Here is a 20410-nt window from a genome sequence, read left to right on the forward strand (position 1 = left end):
AGTGGTAGTTGTTCCTATAAGCCCCCCCCCCCCCCGCCAGTTTCACATTCCAAATACCTAGAAACGTATTAGACCCAAATCATGTGAGAGATGACCGGGAAAGTTCTACGAGGTATCCCAGATGCTCACCTGTGAAGCAGTTTCTTTCCTTTTCCTCTTTCAGTTTTTGGTTAACTGATCATATGTTCCAGTAGTTTACTTTTCACACAGATATTTAACAAATATTTGCATATTCACTGCAAGGACACTGGTTTTGCTTTTCATCCTTAGCATTCTTGGCCATAGGAGGTTCCCAAGTGGGGGAACCGGTCAAAATATAAACAAAATTCCTTACATAATCTGCTTGTCACGTTTTCAGATAGTTACGGCACAAGGAGAGCAAGTGACTGCTATGTGAACAGAGATTTTAACATACTTTCGTTCTGTATTTGTTTAATGATTTTGGTTGGTCCCAGTTGAGTACCATGGAAATAGATTTCTCAAAAGAACCTTGAGAAAATATATTTGCTGAGATTTGATTTCATCTATTAGAGTTTAACAGGTGACTGATTTAACTTTGCTTTTTCCTGAAGAAATCTAGATCTGGTAAAGCAAAGAAATTTAAAATACAGGACAGGTGCACATACATTTACTAGAGGTATTGCATATTTAATCATGTCCTTCAGTAATTATTCACCAGTGGTGGCCCCCAGCAAATCTTCCCATCATTGTACTTGCATGGTCTTCCTCACATCAAGATAAGGAGCTTACTGGGGGTAATTTGTTAAGTAGCAATAGATGAAATTGGTACCGGGAACGAGATTTCAACACATGTTGACACATGCCCGTATTGCTGTGAAACAAACTACCTAAAACTTAATGTTTTAAAACCACAGACTTTTCTTCTTCTTTTTTTAATGTCTCATGATTCAGTGGGTTGACTGAACTGGGCTGGGAGGCTCTTTAACTCCATGTGATGTCAATTAAGATGGTGGACATGGGGGGGGTGGGGGGGCTCACCTGGGTTGCAACTTGCAAGGTGACTCACTTACACGGTTGGCAGTTGATCCTGCCTGTTGACTGGATACTCAGATGGAATTATTGATCAGAGTTTGAGGATTCTATTTCATATAGCCTCTCCACGTGGTTTGGGTTTTTCCCAGCATGGTAGCTTTTTCAAGAGGAAGGAAGTAGAAGTTGCCAGACCTGTTAAAACCTGGGCTCAGAAGTTCCAGAGCATCACCTCCAGTGTAACTGAATACATCAAATCCATCACAGGGCTAGCCTCAGTTCATGCAAAAAGAAAATAAAGTCTGTCTATCACTGTGAAGGTAGCGTTCATATAGGGATCAAAGGCTTAATACTACATGTACTAGGTATTGCAAATACAGCAGTGACTAAAATAGACCTGGCCACTGGGTACTGAACAGAGCCTGGAGAGAATTAGGAAAGGGTCAGAATGTGGTGGTAGGCTCTCACAGGTCAAGTTAAGAAGTTGGGGTTTTAGGGCAGTGAGAAGCTGTTAAAAAGTTTTAAAAACAGGAATAAGATAGTTGATATTTTGCATTAATTCTCTGGCCGTGATACGGGGAATGGCTTCCTAGGAATGAGTGTGGAGGAAGGCCACCCAGTTGGCGGGGTGTTGCCGTTAGTCCCCTGGCATTAGATGATGGTGACTTGGACTAGGAAGGTGACACGGGTGACGAGAAGTCAGATTCTTAAAGGAGGAATAATTGATGAAACTCAATGATTTACTGAATGTGAAAATTGAGAGAAAGGAAGAAGTCAACAGTGGTTATTCACATTTCTGTCTTTAGCATAATCATATTCATAGAGGCTCCCACTATCAATTTACTTTACTCTTTTGACCCTAGAGATGCATGTAAAACAGTTTCAGAATTATTAGCCTGTACCTCCCTGACAAACACCTTCGCTTACAGTGCTTAGGCACAGGTCTTTTTGTCTTTGGTCTTACAGTTTTCACTCAAAACACTGTGTAAGGCTACCTCCGTCAGTTCCCCCTCGCCCTTCAGTGAGGTTAAGTCAAACATTTGTAATAGAGTTAAATTTCTTTGTCATAGTCTGCATTCTGTCCTCCTTCCCCTGATAACTGATGGCTGCTTTGTTGTTCTCATTGTCTTGTATACATTAAAGTTCTTAGGGAGTTAAATTTGTATGGATTTTGATGCTTTGCAGTCTCTTTTTGAAAATGTGTGCTAACCGAGGACATACCGTGATATCTGCTGGCAGCACTGTTGGAAGTGTAAGGCTGAAAGCAGGACTCTGAATGAGGCCATGGTCAGGTTTATAGGTCAGGATTAATGAATCAGGGTTAATGAATCTTCTGTTTTTAGAGGTCAGGAATAGCCCTTATATCAGGAACTTGCATTAGTCACATGCTTGGTGGGGTTTAGAGGATTAGGCAGAGCTCAGATATCAAGTAAAGAGTTGAATCATGGCGTAGATATTGGAACTTAAGTGATGGCAAACAGAATCTTCATGGAAGGACCATATTAGCTGTACCTGTTACACAGCCAACAGGTGCAACACTCGTAACTACAGCGGGTTCTGAAATGGAAAAAATGCCTGGAGATTGTAGGTACTTGAAGGAAGGGATTCCTTCTTTGAAATCCTGCAGAAATATTTCTTAAACTGTGGTCCTCAACCAGCCTGCCTCAGAAACATCTGGGAGGCTTATTGAAAAATTGCAAAATCAGAGTTTCTGGGAGCAGAGCCCAAGAATCAGCATTTTAAACAAACAACCCAAGTAATTCTGGTACATCCTGAAGTTCGAGAAGGAGAATCGTTCTGTAGTGAACGGTGAGGTGCCTTGCACCAAGTAGGTACACTCTATGTGTTTATTAAATTGAATTGCACATTAGCTCTGATAACGTTCTGATAATAGTTCTGAGTAGAGGGCTGACTTAGCAAGCAATACTAATAAAAACACCTAATGCTTACTAAGCGTTTATTCTGTACTAAGTGCTCTTTGACGATTAGCTCATTTAATTTGTATGAAGAAGATACTGTTGTTATCCTCTTAACAGAAGACTGATAAAAATAAGGTTCAGAAAGTTTAGATAACTTGCCCCAAATCACAAAAAGTTCTTAAGTGGTAGGTCCGGAATTCAAACTCAGGCATTCTGCCTCTAGAGTCCGTGTTATTTATGACATTGTGAAATCTTTGGCTTTGGGGGTTCGTGCTATGCATCCCCATAGTTTCAGAGACAAACCAATCTAAGGAAGAGTAAGAAGCTTAAAATCACACTACCATTTCAGTGCTTCTGCAGCTAAAAGTTTGTGTGTGTTCACATGTTACTGTATTCAGCTTTCTAGGGAGTAATGGTGTAGTGAGTGATGTTCTTGAGTCCTAAGGAGAGACACGTCTCTTAAAACAATGTCAAAAATAGCTAAAAACAGATACACCTTTAAAGAAAATAATTTGTCAGTCCCACATTAATGTAAAACTATAGTACCATAGAGCATAAGGGTGAGAGACCGGATTTATAGACCTTTAGACCTGAAATGGCCTATTCAGGTCATCTCCTCCAGCTCCCTCTTAAAAATAAGTGAATTGAGCCCCAGAAAACTCAAAATCTCTCAGCAAATTATCATTAGCCCCAGACGTCCCCATTTCCGCTTTAATTTTGTTTCTATCTTACATCTCTTTATGAAACAATTAAAATTTATAACTAGAATTATTTTAAAAACCCATTCCATTTAGATGAACCTAATTAAAAGTTGCACTGATATTCACTGGAGGTTGACAATTTGTAGCTGAAATTAGAAGCAAATCTATTTTGGTAAATTTGGAAGGAATGTTGGGTGCAAAAATAGATGTGAGTAAAATGACTTAGGATATTTAAGTAGAAAAGTTTGTTTTAAAACAAAGGCTTTTGTAGAATGCATTATTTATGGGACCTTACGTTCGGTTTTGGTTTTCTAGCATTTTAAAAGGCCTGAAATAATTCAGGAGTATAAAAATAGGAAAACAGCTGGTTGAGTTCTAGATTTGTTGAAAATGTGGATTTGAAGTAACAGTTCCTCTTTGTCTTAAAATTCTGTGAATTCAAAAAGAGTCTCAGAGAAAAGGCAAATTCATGATTTTAACTTTAAAACATACATTAAAATGGTGGCTCTCAAATTTTACCACACTTTGGAATCAGATCGCTGTTTCCCACCAGATCCAGTTGTCTGGTGGACGGCCTGAGAGCCCGCATTTCTAACAAGTTCCCAGGCGGGGCTCATGCACCTGGTCGGGCGGCCACACTTTGAGAACTACTGCATTGGAGAAAACAAATTATAATAAAAAGCAATCATAATTTTGTGAGGTAATTATAGAATAAAGCTGGTTTCTTTGATACCTGCTACGTAAAAAATTTCTGTTGACTCATGTCTTCATACTTTTATAGGAATAGTAAAACCATAATGAAGACACTGAGAGACGTTATGATATTTGAAGTCCCTTCTGAGTCATTGTGATAAGATGAAATTATATTAAATGTGGGTCTATATTATATGGTAGAATGTGATCTTTTAGTCATATAGTTGTCTGAAAATTAGGAATCTGTGTGGGGGATACATTAGGGTAGTTCTCGTGTCCTCATTAACACTTGATGTGGGCGGTCTGTCTTCCTAATTTCAGCTATTCTAATAAATACGCACTGGTATCTTATGGTGTTTCAGTTTGCACTTCTCTACTGACCAATCATGCTGAATACTTTTTCATGAGCTTATCTGCCATGTACCTCTTTGGTGAAGTGTCTATCCGAATATTGTTCCCATTTGTTATGGCTTATTATTATTATTATTATCTGATATTGAGAATACATATATGTATTCTGAATGGGTTTTTTTTTTATGGGATATATGATTTGTGAGTATTTTCTCCCAGTCTGTGCTCTTAACAGATTATTTGGAAAAGCAGAAGTTTTAAATTTTTGTGATGTCCAATTTATCAATTTATTCTCAGATTTACAGATTGTGCTTTGGTGTATTTAAGACCTCTATTCCTAACCCAAGATCTCAAGGTTTGGCTTCATAATTTTTTTCTAGAAGTTTTATGGTTTGGGTTTTACATTTAGATCTGTGACCCGTTCTGACTAAATTTCTGTATCTGGTTCAAGGTGTGAGATATGGCTCAAAGATGTTTTGTTTCGCATATAATAGCCAGTTGTATCAGCAGCTTGTTGAAAAGATTATCCTTCACTGGATTGCCTCAGCTCCTTTGTCAAATCAGTTGTCCATATACGTCTGTATTTCTGGACTCTATTTTGTTCTGTTGATCTGTTTGGACTACCACCCTATTTGGATTACTGGAGTTTTACAGTAAGTCTTGAAATTGGATAGGGTTGGGCCTCCAACTTTGTCTTTTTCAAGTTGTTTTGGCTGTTCTAGGTCATTTGCATTTTCCATATGAATTTTAGAATCTTGTTTGTCAATTTCTACAAAAAAAAAAAAAAAAAGCCAGCAGAGATTTTAATTGGTACTGTATGCCCTGCAGCCTAAAAACTACTTGAAGGTTGTAAAGTGATGGGACAGTTAACAGGTTTCACCTCATGTTTCCTATCACTCTGCTCCTTCTTCCTTCTGTGATGTCTAGTATCTTGCAAGCCATTATTTCTTTATTTTTAGTTGGAACGTTTTGGTTGTTTCAGGGAGGAGAATAAATTTGGTCCCTGTTACTCAATCTTGGCCAGAAATGGAAGTACTGTGGTAGGTTTTTGGTAAACAAGAGAGTAACCTCAGATTTGTTGCTGAGCATTGGGAACAACATGGAAGAAGGATTGGAGGGAGAAGAGATTGAAAAAGGAAGTCACTAAAGAAGCAAATCAATAATCTGAGGAAGAAATAATAAGGATTGAAATTAACACAGCTGGAGTTGGGAAGGGAGGAAAGGAGAGAATAGTTGACTTTAGTGGGCTGAATTGGTAGAACCTGGGGAGTAGTTAGGTGTGGAGGATGCTAGGAGGGGAGGGATCTATGGTAACTTCAGGGTTTGGGTTTTGCATGTGGTTCAGTTCACTGCGGTTGCCGAGACTGGTGCCTGGTTGTGGAATGTGATTGACTAGAGCCTCCCATTTTAGAAATAGTAGCGTACTGTTACAGAACCAGTTAGTTACTCATTGAATATTAATAGTTCTTTATTTCTTACTTCGCAGTTCACTGTAATTGTCATCCAGGAAAAGATATTGGTAGCTGATAATTCCCATTACAGAAGTAGTTTACTGTCCCCAACAGAGTTCTCTGAGCCGTTTCTAGTAGATTTAAGTGTTTACGGACCAATATTTCTTCAATATAGAGGAAAGAGGTTTTTAAAGATGGCAAGACAGAGGGGCGCCTGGATGGCTCAGTCGGTTAAGTATCTGACTTAGGCTCGGGTCATGATCTTGGGGTTCGTGAGTCCGAGCCTGGCATCGGGCTCTGTGCTGACAGCTCAGAGCCTGGAGCCTGCTTCGGATTCTGTGTCTCCTTCTCTGCCCCTACCCCACTTGCACTCTGTCTCTGTCTCAAAGACACATAGATGCGAAAAAAATTTTAAAAAGAAGACAAGACAGAAACATTATTGGGAGTCACTACCAATTTAAGTCAGTTAAAATAAATAAAACATCTTAGAAATAATAAGGTGCACAATGGGAAAAAGAATTACTCTGTAACTTACAAATTCCTCCTAAGAACCTGCTCTATGTGTATGTACAACTATACATATGGAATAGTTATTATAATACTTGTGGTAAATTATGATAGATTTATTTTCTGGAGCTGTCAGTAATTTAAGTTTTAACAGATTGATTTGCCATTGTTTTCATGAAATCAAACTTACTTATTTTTTTATTTGACTGTAGTTTGACACAGTGTTAGTCTAAAGTATACAGCAGAGTGACTTGGCAAGTTTTACATTATGCCATATTCACTACAGTTCAAATTTATTTTACTTTCCCAAAAACACAAGCATAGAAATTATCCTCCAGCAGACAGGATTATGACATATAGTTGTTCTCTTCTTTTGTGATTGTGGCTCTTATGCTTTCCTTAAATGTTTCTCAGATCTTATGCTTTCCTTAAATCTGTTTCTCGGATGTCTTAGATCAACATTTGAGAGGTAAATTATGAAGATATGCAGTTCCTATCATAGGTTTATAATCTAATAAACTTATCAACAAGTCTCCTCCAACTTATTTTTATATTTTTGGGAGACTTAATTTCTATTTAATTAAAGTGTTTTTAGCAACTTTCTATTTTAAAGTAGACTCCCCATTTGTAATTTTTTTTTTCCTGGTATAAATTTATTTAAAATGAGTACAGAGATAGGCTGGTCTAAGGCAGTTGCTATCCATGTGTAAGCAAAAAGATCATTAACCTTTTTTTGAGTCGCAATCTCACATTTATGAGCTTATTTGATATTTTTGTTCTTGATCACTCTAGTTCCTTTTCATACCCCCCCACACTTTTTTTAAATTATGGTGACTTCCCTGCTAAAGTAGGGATGCTTTTTAATCTAACAAGCGTAGATCTTAGGAAGACATTTGACACAGAGTCTTACAACGTGTAGAAATGGGTTATGCCCAAAGGGTGATGATTCTTGAGATAGGAGAATGGATTCAGTTGTTTAATAGACCCCAGTTTGAATGTCCCCTCTACAACTCATTGGCTATATAACCTTGGTTCAGGGTACTTACCCTCTCTGAGCCCATTTTTGTTGTTCCATCAAATGGGGATAATGATAGTGTCTTCTTCACAGACTTACAAAGTTTGAATGAAATTGCTTAGCATGGTGTCTGGCACATAGTGCTCAATAAATGTTAGCTATGATTTAATTTCTTGAAAGAACTGATAATCCACCCATGATCACAGTGGTACACATGTAATGAGTATTGTTACAGCCTTCATTTGTTCATCCATGGCTGTACTTGTTTTTAATTCTGGAGTACATCTATAAAAGGGACCCGAGCAAATAAAGCATGTTGAGATAAAGGCCGGCCAACTTGATGATCATTATTTATTCTGGAGAAGCAAAGGCTCACAGGTAGGAAATATTTCATAGCCATCTTCAGATCTTTGAAACATTGTGATCTGAAAGAGTTGACTGTTTCTGTGTGGCTCACTACATAGCTCTTCTGCAGCTCCGCAGTTGAGGACCAGGGTTCAAGTCCTACTTCTGCTACTGAAGCATGATTTGGGTGGAATCTCTTAACCTCCCCGAGCCTCAATTTCCTCAACCATATAACACCGAGAGTAAAATCACTCTGTATGGATGGAGGTTATGAGGTGTGAATAAGTTAATGTGTGTGAAAGAGTAATTCACATTTATTGTTGTCATTGCCTAGAATTGTTTTAGGGCGATGATTAATCAGCCCTCTCTTTGGAAGGGCTCTAATAATTAGAGGAGTTTGGCAGAGAGCAAGCTTTCCCACCACACCTAGAGCCAAACAAAGGCATAATAGTCATATCAGGGCTTTTTAGGAATTTTTGCATGGAGTGGAAGTTTGTATAAGCTGTTTGAGAAAAGTTACAGTGTTTACCTTGTTTGCTGCTCTGTCCAGGGCACCTAACACAGTGCCGGGCACATGGTCTGTGCTTGGTAAATATTTGTCCGATGAGTGAATGGAAGTTCCCCTCTAACACCCAAATTGTATTCTTCCTTTAGCATCTCTCCTTTCTTGTTTTTAATATGTTCATGATGTTTCCCAGATAAATTTGTTTGCCTTAGTTTCCGTTGTCCTTTTTAAAAGAAGGTACCTTATACATAGAACATTAACACGGAGTGGAAATACTTCCTCATTATGGTGGTTGCTTCTGGGGAGGGAGTTTGGGGATTGGAGACACCACATCATTATACTATTGGAATTTTTGAGCTGTGTGCTTAATTAATTTCTCAACCGTATGCTTTATTAATTTTAAAAAGTGGATGAGATGACTCCATGATTTAATCGGTACTTGGCAAAAAAATAAAATAAAATAAATAGCAGTCGGTACTTGCTTAAGTGAAATAGAAGATTTGTATTGGGGCATATTGCAAAGTACACTCAGTTAACAGCACAGTAGACTGCATTTATTAAGAGTCTACAGTGTTTAAGACAGCCTGTTGGGTGCTTTATCTATGTTCTCATTTAATTTCCTCAATAGTCACATGAGGTTTAAGCCCACTTCCTTTTGTCTTTGCTGCCACGAGCAAAGACAATGCCTTCACTTTGGTGTTGAACCAGGTTAAAGCCAGGATCTGTTCCTTAAGCCTCCTGGGATCGTCACATTTTAGCTAGAATTTGGACACAGCCGAGGACTTGAAGACCAGGGAGAGATGGCAGTCATTGAAATTATGTTGGTTGGAAATGCTGCTGTAACTATTGCTTGCTGCCTTGAATTGACTATTTCTTTCCAGTCTGTGAGGAGATTAGATAGGAAGAAATGGGCAAGAAGGGTATAGAAAAAGGGTTTAAGTCATAGAAAAGACAGATTTGACCTTGAAGGCTCAAGGGCCTTGTAATAGGTAGCCAAAAAAGGCCAGTGGGCATATTTTAAAATGGTAGATACTCATCACCTGACATTCGTAGTGCTTTTGATGACTGGTAGAGACCAGATTGTATCCAGAGACCAATTTCTATGATTTTGTGAACTTAATCCTTCATAGAATTTATTTGAAGCCATATTTTGAGTTATACCTTTACCATGGTGGTTTAATATTAACTGTGTGTTCTAAGGAAATACCTGTCTCTATAATGAAGCATGGTCTCCATTCCTCTGAGGTAGAACTATTTAAGTTAATTTCACTTTCTCTCTCTCTCTCTCTCTCTCTCTCACACACACACACACACGCACACACACACACACACAAGAAAGTAATGTTTAGGAGAATTCCTTTAGCTAGAGAACCAATTATTTATTACTCCATGACTTTTGCATGAGCGTATTATTTATTTCTGTGTGGTAGTTCAGACCCTTGTCGCGTGTGCCTTCTATGCTAACTTTAACTTGGACCTGAGGTCAGTTCCTAACTCCGCCATTTGTTAACTGTGTGACCCAAGGCAAATGAGTTAACCTCTAGGGGTATCAGTTTCCTTATCAAATTACATTTAATGACACCTAATTCATTGTTGCAACAAAGGATAGAATGAGTAGTATGTTCAAAGGGCCTGGCACATTGTCGGTGCTCAGCGAAGATTTATTTGTTCCCTCTTTTAATCTCTGTCATGCTCCTCTTCTTGTCTGAGAATTTAAACTTGAAGTCAGCCTCTGTGGAAAGGGGTGAGAGGCGTGTTTAGGTGCTACTTCAGTCTGTGAACCTCTGGTGCACACTTCACTCGCCTCTCAAGATATGACATGTTTATCCCCTCACCTGTTGAACCTTTTCCTACCTTCTGTAGGCAGGGTTAGGTGCTCCTTGCTTGAAACCACCCCCGCCCCCTCACTTGGCATATAGTAAGTACTGAAGCATATATTATTAGGCAAATGAGTTTCTGGACATTAGTTGGCATGGGGAGGTTTACAGAGCTTCTCTCATTGAGCATCATAGTTTTGTGGGTTCAGCTTAGTGCCTTGGTGTCAAGTTGGTAAAAGCAGCCAAGAGAGTTTAAGGAGGTGACCTTCACTTGACAACTTACAGTTCTAAGGGTAGAATGCTTTCAGCATTTAGACTGATTACATTTGCAGAGTAGTTCCCATTCTGCAGTAATTTCAACGGCAGATATTTTGTTTGCGTTTACTGTGAGCCAGGCCCCGTGCTGATCGTTTTGTCTGTTTTCTCCTTTAGTCTTCATATCAGCTTTATAATTTAGATATGGTTATTGTACCCATTATACAGAAGAGGAAACTGATCTGGTGACTAACCAAAGACCACATAGCTAGCAAGTAATATAGCCTAGATTTGAATGTAAGCTGACTCCAGAGCTGGCTTTTTGAGTTTACCATATTATTGTAACTCAATATTGACACTGTATTGTTAATCCCTCTTCTGTATTATTGACAAGAAAATTGTATAGATAAGTAAAGAGGATTATGAAGGTCAATATTTCTTAAAGATTTCCCCCATATTCATTGTGTTTCTAGTTGGCAGACCACTTCATGCTACACACTGTTACGTTCTTCACTATTACCTCTGGTGGGAGGCAGTTACAGAATGTGGATTTGGTTTTAACTTTTCCTCCACACTAATATCTGTGGGGAGGAATAATTATGGCTAAAGTACAGTGTAGTGAGAAGTAACAAGTTTCTATTAAATATTGCTCAAGCAGTGAGTAAGTCATTAAATTTGACTCCTGATGAATATATAATGATTGCTTAATACTAGGCTGCCAGGAAAAACACACACACACACCCACTCATAGAGGTAGGTGTGTATGTAGATATATGTTGCTAGATATGGTTGGAGCTATATTTTAAGGGAGGAAGGGGTGTGTGTGTGTGTAGAGAGAGGGAAAGGTATGGTTTATATCATCATTTATTTGAGTTCACCCAGAAAGAAGAAATTTCTTGTTTATAAAATATAGACGAATCACTGAAGAGATTAGGAAGATATATCTCTGTTTCAGAAAGTAAACTCTTTCTATTCCTTGGCCCATCTGTTCTAGGAAACTTAAAGGACAATCAGGCAATTCCCCTGCCCCATTTTCTTTCCTTCTCCTTGCCAAAATGGACATATGTACTCGATGGCATTGAATATTTATCAGATCCTTCTGAGTGTGTGATTCATGTTGAATTGGAGTCAGCAACCCCATAAGAACACTAAATGGCTGCTTTGTCTTAGTCTGGCATTTTATTGATAAAATGCATGGAGTTGAATTTAATCAACTCTATGTAATTGGTATGGTTCCTGTTCAGAAATGCTTGCACATGACTTTGTAGGGGGGGAAGAACACCCGATTCTGCAATTTTTATTTATTTAGGACAAAATTTCAGGAAACAACTTGGCCGGGGCAAAACTATACATTTGAATCAGGAACAAAAAGTTGGAAAGGTTAAGTAGGTGAAATTTGTCTTGGGCGTGCCCCCTAACACACACACATTCACATGTGTCCTAGTTGTAAAAGTAGAGAAGTTTTATGGACCTATAAGACATGAAGCATTTAGTCCTATTCTGGAGATTAGGGAGGATTCTGGAAAGGGATCTGTGGCTGAGATCATAGAGAACAGCAGAGCAAAGCGAAGAGACATCTGGTAGTGTAGAGAGGTAATACAAAGATGTGTATGGACATGCTAGGGGAAAGAGGAGGGAAAATGTCCTCTTTTTCATGTCTGTTTCACTGAAGGCGGTTCTCCTGAGGACCGGGAGGGTGGTAAGAGAACTTGGCTCTAGGTGCTGTGTGCTCAGCCGTTTCAGCTGTTTCCCAAACCTCAGGGCTTGGGCCTAGGGGAAGAGAGTTTATTTCTCTCCGTACATACATGCCTTAGGCTGCAGTTATAGGCAGCGTGGCTAGGGAGGGGCCTTATTTAGAATAGTTGGTCAGAGGTGATACCTTCCATTCTTGCCAAAATGGTCACCGGTCTGGAATGAGAGCTTGAGGTCCATGCCCACTGGACTTGGGGAAGCCAAGGTAAAGAATCTTCTGCTTCCCCATTTCTAGCCATTTGCCTAAAATGGCACTATATTGAGCAAATAAGGTGTGAACAGACCCTCACCAATCTTGGAACTCACCCTGGATAATAAACTCTTAGGAGTCCACACTGTGCTACGTAACAATTCCCGTATTGCTGCAGGCTTATTACCTGCATCTTTTGGTCCTAAACAGGGGACTTGGCATTTGTCTTACATGAATCTACATTTGTAAAAATAGCTAGTTTGTCACCTCCCTTCCATTCCTTTTCTCAGATCTGTTTCTTCTCATTTTGCCCTGGTCTTTCACAGTCAAGCAACTGGCATTGACTGTTAACTGTTTTGCTTTTATAACTTGTTCCTGCCATCACCTTCCTCTCATTGAAGCCTCATGAATTTTGTTTTAAGTTGAAGCGATTGCAACACGAAATCACCCACTTCTGCTTAGTGTGTTCTACAGATCGTGTAACTTTAATGCCTATTCAACACTTCAAACAGGGAATAGTAATAGTTATAATATTGCTGTTAGTGCATTTTGACATTGAGTAACAGATGACGTGTCTAATGAAAAGCGCGGCTGCTTAGATTGCATAATTATAGGTTTGTTTGACTTTAGGAAAATCATATGCAGGCCAACTGCATCCATTCAGAGACTTTTTGTACTGTAAAAATATCAGAGTGCTTCAGTGTAAAAGAAGCCCTCCTTCAGTGACTATCATTTTTGATTTTTCTAAGGTTTGCCACTGAACAGGAAAAAGAAAAATCAAAGAAAACCCATCTTTTTAAAACGGGTTTAATTCTGTGGCTCTCTCTGGTCTAAATAACCTTTTAAAAGTTCTTCGAGTGTTTGGGATGGTGCTGACCAGGATCTCGGGGTGTAGACACGCAGATTTGTAGGAGGACATCCCCAGGACTGGCATACTTACAGAAACAGTTATCACTTTATAATGTAAATCAAAGATTATCTGTGCCCTCTGGACTTGATTTGCCCGGGTGGGGTGGGGGGATATATTTCAGCTAGTTATTGTGCTAACTTCTTGGAACAGTTCCCTAATTAGCGTGCCAGATGTGTTTGTTATTCGGGATTCGTGCACTCACCAAGCTCTCTCCATGAGACTTCCCTATGTATTTATTGGCTTCTAAATGAATGTTCAAGTGTATCACCTATATATGTTCATTTCATTAATACAAGCAAGGCTTGATTATAATAAATAAATGCTTACTGAATGGCACATCGAAGAAACGTAAATATTCCTAGACTCCCCAGACCCCGTTTGGCGGGGGAAGGCAGTCAGAGGCGCGGGTGATAGAAATGGTTTGCCACAGGCTCCGCTCAGAAGTATCTCTGCAACACGAAGACTCCAGGACTTTCCCCTTCCCCTTGAGCATTGCTTCGCTGCTGTGCTTGCCTGGCTGCTGCTTCCATGTCTCTTGCTGCTGCTGCTGCTGCTGCTGCTGCTGCTTTTGACCTCATGCAGGTTTGATTTCTTAGCAGCTGGAGTCCATTTCCTTATCTCCTAGCATTTGGCGGGTGACTTGGTTGTGCTTCCAGCCTCTCCCAGCTGGCCTTGCTGATGTGCAAGGTCACTCTCTTCACCGACATGAAAACCTAGTAATCTTCTAAAAGGGAACAATCATTTTCTTTCTGTTACTGGTTTCGTCTATGTTAAGGAACTCCGATAGCATTTGAGTGGCATAGCCAGTACCTTACTTAGAATGGATCAGGGGCTGAGATGAAGCTTGGGGCCAGGACTTCGTCCCCACCGAGGGCTTGTTCCCTGGATAGTCACGGAGGAGGACTTGGAGGTGCTTCCTTCTCCTCCTGTTTAAGCACCTGTTAGCACAGATGGGCAAGCGCACAGACTTCGCCACCGGGAAGCCTGAGTTGGCCGCCTAGCTGTGCGCTCACTACCTTTATGGTGCTGAGCAAGCTCCTTCCGCTGCTCAGTTTTTCGCTTTTCTCATGTGTAAGGTACATATAAAAAAGTTGTCGTGAGGTTTACTGTAAATGGTGTGCTCAGTATAGTCTTGGCACATAATAAAGTGCTTACTAATTGTTAGCTACAGCTATTATTATTACGTATTTTTTTCATCGTTTGTTACTGCTTTCCATGCTTTATCATCCTCACCGATCTCTTCTAATGCCAGGCTTTTGTGGTACAGTAATAATTTCCTCTCCGAGATTGTCATTCTGTACATTTTAACATGATTTGTGTGCTTCTCCCCCCCCCTCGCCCGCCTACCTTGCCTCCACGTGTTGGTGCCAGCCTTTTTCCGATGGAAGTCACAATGAAAATATAATAGGCAAAGCAGTTTATATCATGTGTCTTCTTTACATTTTATTTTTTGAATATTTCTTTTGAGAGAGAGAATGTGTGTGTGGGAGGAGGGGCAGAGAGACAGGGAGACAGAGAACCCCACGCAGGCTCCGAGCTGTCAGCGTAGAGCCCTATGCAGGGCTCAGTCTCACAAACCATGAGATGGTGACCTGAGCCGAAATCAAGAGTCAACACTTAACTGACTGAGCCACCCAGATGTCCCTCTTTCTTACATTTTAATTCAATACAATATCTGAGGCAGGACAATTCACAGTTTGGCGAAATTTTAATTTTCAAATTTATTAACGGCATGTGAGAACATTGCTGGAAGAGGCGCTGTAATTCTTTATTGGATCCCAGGATCATTAAGGCATCGTGCTTGCGGTCAGATGGGTTCAACTGTGTTTGGAGAGACAAATGCATGTAAGAAAACAAGATTGTTTGTGATTAAAAGTACCAAAGTATCAAGTATAGTGGTTAAGAGAAATTAAGTGAAGGAGGAGATCCTCCTAGGCTGGTATGGTTTAGAAGCAGGTAGGGCAGGGGCGCCTGGATGGCTCAGTCAGTTATGCGCCCAACTTCGACTCAGGTCATGATCTCACAGCGTGTGTGTTCGAGCCCCAAGTCAGGCTCTGTGCTGACAGCTCAGAGCCTGGAGCCTGCTTCGGATTCTGTGTCTCCCTCTCTCTCTGCCTCTCCCCCACTAGTTTTCTATCTCTCTTTCTCTCAAAAAAATAAGCAAACATTAAAAAAAACAAAAGGGGGGGGTCGCCTGGGTGGCTCAGTCAGTTAAGGGGCCGACTTCAGCTCAGGTCATGGTCTCGCAGTCCATGAGTTCGAGCCCCACGTCGGGCTCTGTGCTGACAGCTCAGAGCCTGCTTCTGTTTCAGTGTCTCCCTCTCTCTCTGCCCCTCCCCCATTAGCGCTCTGTCTCTCTCTGCCTTTCAAAAATGAATAAATGCTAGAAATTAAAAGAAAAACAGGTAGGGCTTGAGTTCATCCCTTGAAGGATGTGTAGGATTTAGTTTGGTGTAGATTTTTAGGACTTTCCTGTAGGCTGGGGAAATTTTGATAGTGGGAGGATATATTGTGTAGTAAAGGAGCAGGCTGTCCACATACCCACCCCAGCCCACGCCCACTCTTTAGACAACAGCCAGCCCCATGTGTCCTTGGTCATTCCCAGTTCCTCTTGAATCCTTTGGGGGATTTATTTTGGCCTGTTTGCCTTTTTCATGCAACACTATGCTCTTTCCTCACGTTGATCCTTTCGTAGGGCAGGACACAGGTTCCCTGTGCCGTTTCTGAAACGTGAATACACATCACAGTGTTAAAAGAGATTATTATCGCAGTTGGGAAAAAAAGGTTAACAAGAAGAACACGAAAGAATCCTAAAGATTGCTACTTGACGGGGATGTCCTCCTGGCCTTTCTTCCAGATTTCTTTTGCCAAGGGGCCTCCTTCTAGTTCTTAGGTCTCTGGTCTAGTTAGCGGACTGGGCACTGGGCGTCACCTTCAGGTGGAGTGTGATTCTCAGTTCCTCTCGGACTGGCTTTCTGATCTTTTCTGGTGTTTTCCCTCTCTTGCCTCAGGCTGCACGATTCATCACTTAGGTTCTTCTGCTTGTCCCAACATTCTTTGAGCCCTGGAGCCTTAGGTGAGGCTGCAGGAAGCCACAGATGGCCTCCAAAGATTCTTCCCTCAGGCTTCATGCCCTCCAACCCCAACCCAGCAGCTATCACTCGTTTTCTCCTTTGTGGGGAAGGTTTCCTTGGCCTTATATCTGAGATTGCCATCTGGTTCAAGTCTGACTAGCATCTGTGGGACCTTGATAATGAAAACTGTGATCCCATTTATTTTATTTTGCGAACTCTTTCATAGCATTTTTAATGTCAAAGGCACATTTTTACTTGCTTTCTAAAATAAAGTCATTTAATCCCAGAGGGAGATTGCTAACAGTATATTGAATTCCACTGATTAACCAGACGCAGTAAAATGCCTGCCTTATATAAGTCACAAACCAAACAGTTGTTGTCTGCATAGCACCGGATCCATGTTGGTATCAGCAACACCTCAACAGCTTGTCTCCCTTGTTAACATGTGCACATTTCACAACACTGACCTGTGAGTGACAGTCTAACGGTTTTATTTGGAATATGACTTGAGTCCTTTCTCATACACCATTTTGTTAAAAATGTATTTAATTTGGGGAATGTAAATACAGGTTTTTCTTACATAAACATTGCCCCTTCCCCTTCCTCAAAAACAAACGAAAAGCCCTGTAATGAGATACGCGTACAGATACAGTGTGGATTCTGGGTGTTAACAAGCTAGGAGGCATTCTACCAGAAGCAGGTTCATCCAGGAGACTCTTTCTAAAATGTGCTCGTCACTGACTACTGTAAGATCAAAATACCACTTTAAAGTCTAGGAAAATCACTTCCAAAAGCCAAAATGTAAGTGCGTTTTCCATTATTTCACGACTTTGGGATGATCTGTCACATTGTTCTTCAGAGTAGACAAGAAATACTGACATTTGTGTGAGCTAAGGTATGTGAATGGACTATGTGCATTCCCAAAAGTGATTGCATAAGTTAGTTTTACTTTCTTTTTGTTCAGCTCTTTTAATGTTAACATTTGCATTATTTCACGCTCTTGATCTTTTCCTGATCTATTAAATTGTATGTTTAGAGGTTGGCGGGAAAAATACATTTAAAAGCACTTAAGAACATTACCCCGCTTTTCCGCTGTTCCAGTCACTCTTCATAGTCTCTTGTGGCATCAGGTATTTTATCAACAGAGTAAGCATGGTTGTTTCATATTCTAACTAGTAGAATTCCAGTAACTGGTAGAATATTCCAGTCTCTGAAACATTTGTGGATCTGTTTCTGCTGATTCTTACTCTTGGTGTCTTGTTTTCTTGTGTTTGTAAGGTTTTTACCTTTTCCCTCTGTGATCTGCTCATTCTCCTTCGTAATTACTTGCAGGGATTATTTGAGACCAAGGATTAAAATGTCTCCTCCAGAGGGCAGTACCTGTGGGTGCTTTCGGGGTGAGACCACCTCACGCCAAGATCAGAGCTTAGGTTCCCCAGGGTAGCCTAGGCTGCAGAACCAGGAGAACTGGCTTGTGGTCACACTTTTTAAGAAACAGGTTTGTTGTCTCTCCCTCTTACCTCTGTCCTGCTCAGTGGCCAAGGCCAACCTTGCCACAGCCCGGCAGAACAGGGTGGCATTACCTCTGGTTCCTTCTTCTATTCCGAGGAGTAGAGACCCAGCTGCCTGGGGGCAGGCTATGCAACTTTGGTGTTCTGTGCTCTGCTTTTCTTTTTCCGTTTTCTTTAGATTTTGCCTGATTGTTTCTATCTTGTGACTCTTGTTTTTAAGAATTCTCCCTCCCTCCCCCCCTCCTATTCCTTTCTTCCTTCCTTCCTTCCTTCCTTCCTTCCTTCCTTCCTTGCACCCTCCTTCCTTCCTGTTTTATCTGATTGTTTTCATGGTTTTCAGTAGAATTGGTCCACATAACCTAACCTACTAGAAATGAAAATCTTTCTTATTTGATCTTTAATAGTCCCGTGAGGTTCAATTGCAGATACATGACTGGGGCTGCTTTAACCAAAAAGGAAACTGAGGCTGAGCGAAGTGTCGTGGTTGGTTTAAGATCATACAACTAAGTGGCACAATCTTAGGAACTCCTAGGTCTGAGTCTGCTTTTTTTTCCACTCCAACTTTTGAGCCTTCTTCTACCGAGTATATTCTTAGAATTTTGAGTGAAACAGACATATGTTAAGGAGGTCTTCAGACAACAGGTACTACCTTTTACAAAATTGCTTAGATCCTTGATTGATAATAATTAGATTGGAGCACCTTTTTCAGAGATGACATTTTAAATTGAAAACAATAATTGCTTTCTTTTTATTTCAGCTGAAGTGAGTAGTGAATACAGTATGGACAAGGCAATGGTTGAATTGGCCATGATGGATCGGGAACTAAGCCATTACGTAAAGGCTGTTCAGTCTGCGATAAATCATGTAAGTTTATACTATTCACCTGGTAATACTTGGTTACAATTCACTGACCTGAAAACAGAAACACTAAATCAAAATTTCCTCCATCCTTTCATATGTCCTTAACGTTACTGTAGCAGCTGTTAATTTCTTTTTAATTAAGAAGTTTATAGAAAAGGAATCGGAAGTGTTTTCCCAGCTAGGCCACCTAGGTTTAATTAGAATATTATGCCTTGGGCGCCTGGGTGGCTCAGTCTGCTCAGGTCATGATCTCAGTTTGTGAGTTCGAGCCCCATGTTGGGGTCTGTGCTGACAGCTCAGACCCTGAGCCTGCTTCAGATTCTGTGTCTCCCTCTCTCTTTCTACCCTTTCCCCACTCATGTTCTGTCTCTCTCTCTCTCTCTCAAAAAAATAAATAAATAAATAAACATTAAAACATTTTTTTCAAAACATTAGAATATTATGCATTTTTTTGGTCTTGAAATCTTTAGTGTAAGCCTACTTTGAACGCGAGTAGATTTTTATAAAATCTAAAAACTGCATAGAATGTGTTTTTATTGTTATGTTTACTTCCGCACACGGTTTAGACCAGGCTGAGTTACTCCTTCTCTAGCTTGACCTAATATGCAGCTATTGTCAAATTCATAGGATCAGATAATATAGGAGAATTCTAGAGCAAGTTTAAAAATAAAGAAGGCTGACATTTTGGTTTTTCCAGGAGCCAAACTTATCTTTGTTGACTCCAGCTGTCACAGGAACAACACATAAGGCAGTTAAGGTGGGAACATGGCAACATCCGTTTCAGCAGTACCGGGTTGAGTAAGAAGTGAGCAATATGATTGCAGTAATATTTCTGAGAAGTCCTTTGTCCTCTGAGCAGTGGAAACTCCCCTTTGAACTGATTTCAGATACCTGTGTAATAGGGTATCTGGTACTTCTGGTTTCTTTATTTGCCTTTTCTTACTTCTATCTATGGGAAAATTCCAAAAATCAAATATCTTATAAGACTGGCTACTATTCAGTGGAAGATACGTTTTTGAAAATAGTTTATTACTTAAGCTATAATTAAATGAGCATTGCATAGTTATATGTTCATAGTTCTATGAAGTTTTGAAAAAAATTAAAAAAAAAATTTTAATGGTTAGTGTTTAAGTGTAGTATTTGTGACTTAAGAATATCTGCTTTGTAGCCAAGAAGTAGTAAACTCATTCAGCTTGTAAAAGTATGATGTTTCTTACCATTGTCACTATGAGTACTGGGACTAGGAGTATTCCTTCCATAGGAAAATATGAAAGTGACATCACGTTGGGGCATTTGAAACTGGATAACAAAAAGCGCTTATTAGACCAGAGGTTTTCAACTCTAGCTGACCCTCAGAACCAGCCCGTTCCTAATTCTAATGAGATTCTGATTTCATTTCTGGAGCAGGATTGGGGCACCAGTATATTTAAAAAAAAAACTCATTCTAATATGTATTCAGTGTTGGAGAACACTGACTTAAAAGAACAAGGCTGACTTTATAGACTAAATATATTTTCAACCAAGATCAGGGTTAGGCCTATTATATGGATCAATTCTGCTTTG

The 20410-nt window shown here is 40.1% G+C and overlaps 1 protein-coding gene across 2 annotated transcripts in view; it reads left to right on the forward strand.

Annotated features, from left to right (window-relative positions):
- NSMCE2 (NSE2 (MMS21) homolog, SMC5-SMC6 complex SUMO ligase) overlaps window positions 1-20410 on the forward strand; it is a 217515-nt gene that overhangs the window by 19869 nt on the left and 177236 nt on the right. For both annotated transcript variants that reach the window (XM_042973228.1, XM_007076841.3), the window contains exon 3: window positions 18744-18850. In XM_042973228.1, coding sequence (XP_042829162.1) covers window positions 18744-18850 — 107 coding nt within the window. The remainder of the gene's footprint in view (window positions 1-18743; window positions 18851-20410) is intronic.

This window comes from Panthera tigris, chromosome F2 (assembly GCF_018350195.1).
Source record: "Panthera tigris isolate Pti1 chromosome F2, P.tigris_Pti1_mat1.1, whole genome shotgun sequence".
Lineage (NCBI taxonomy): Eukaryota > Metazoa > Chordata > Mammalia > Carnivora > Felidae > Panthera > Panthera tigris.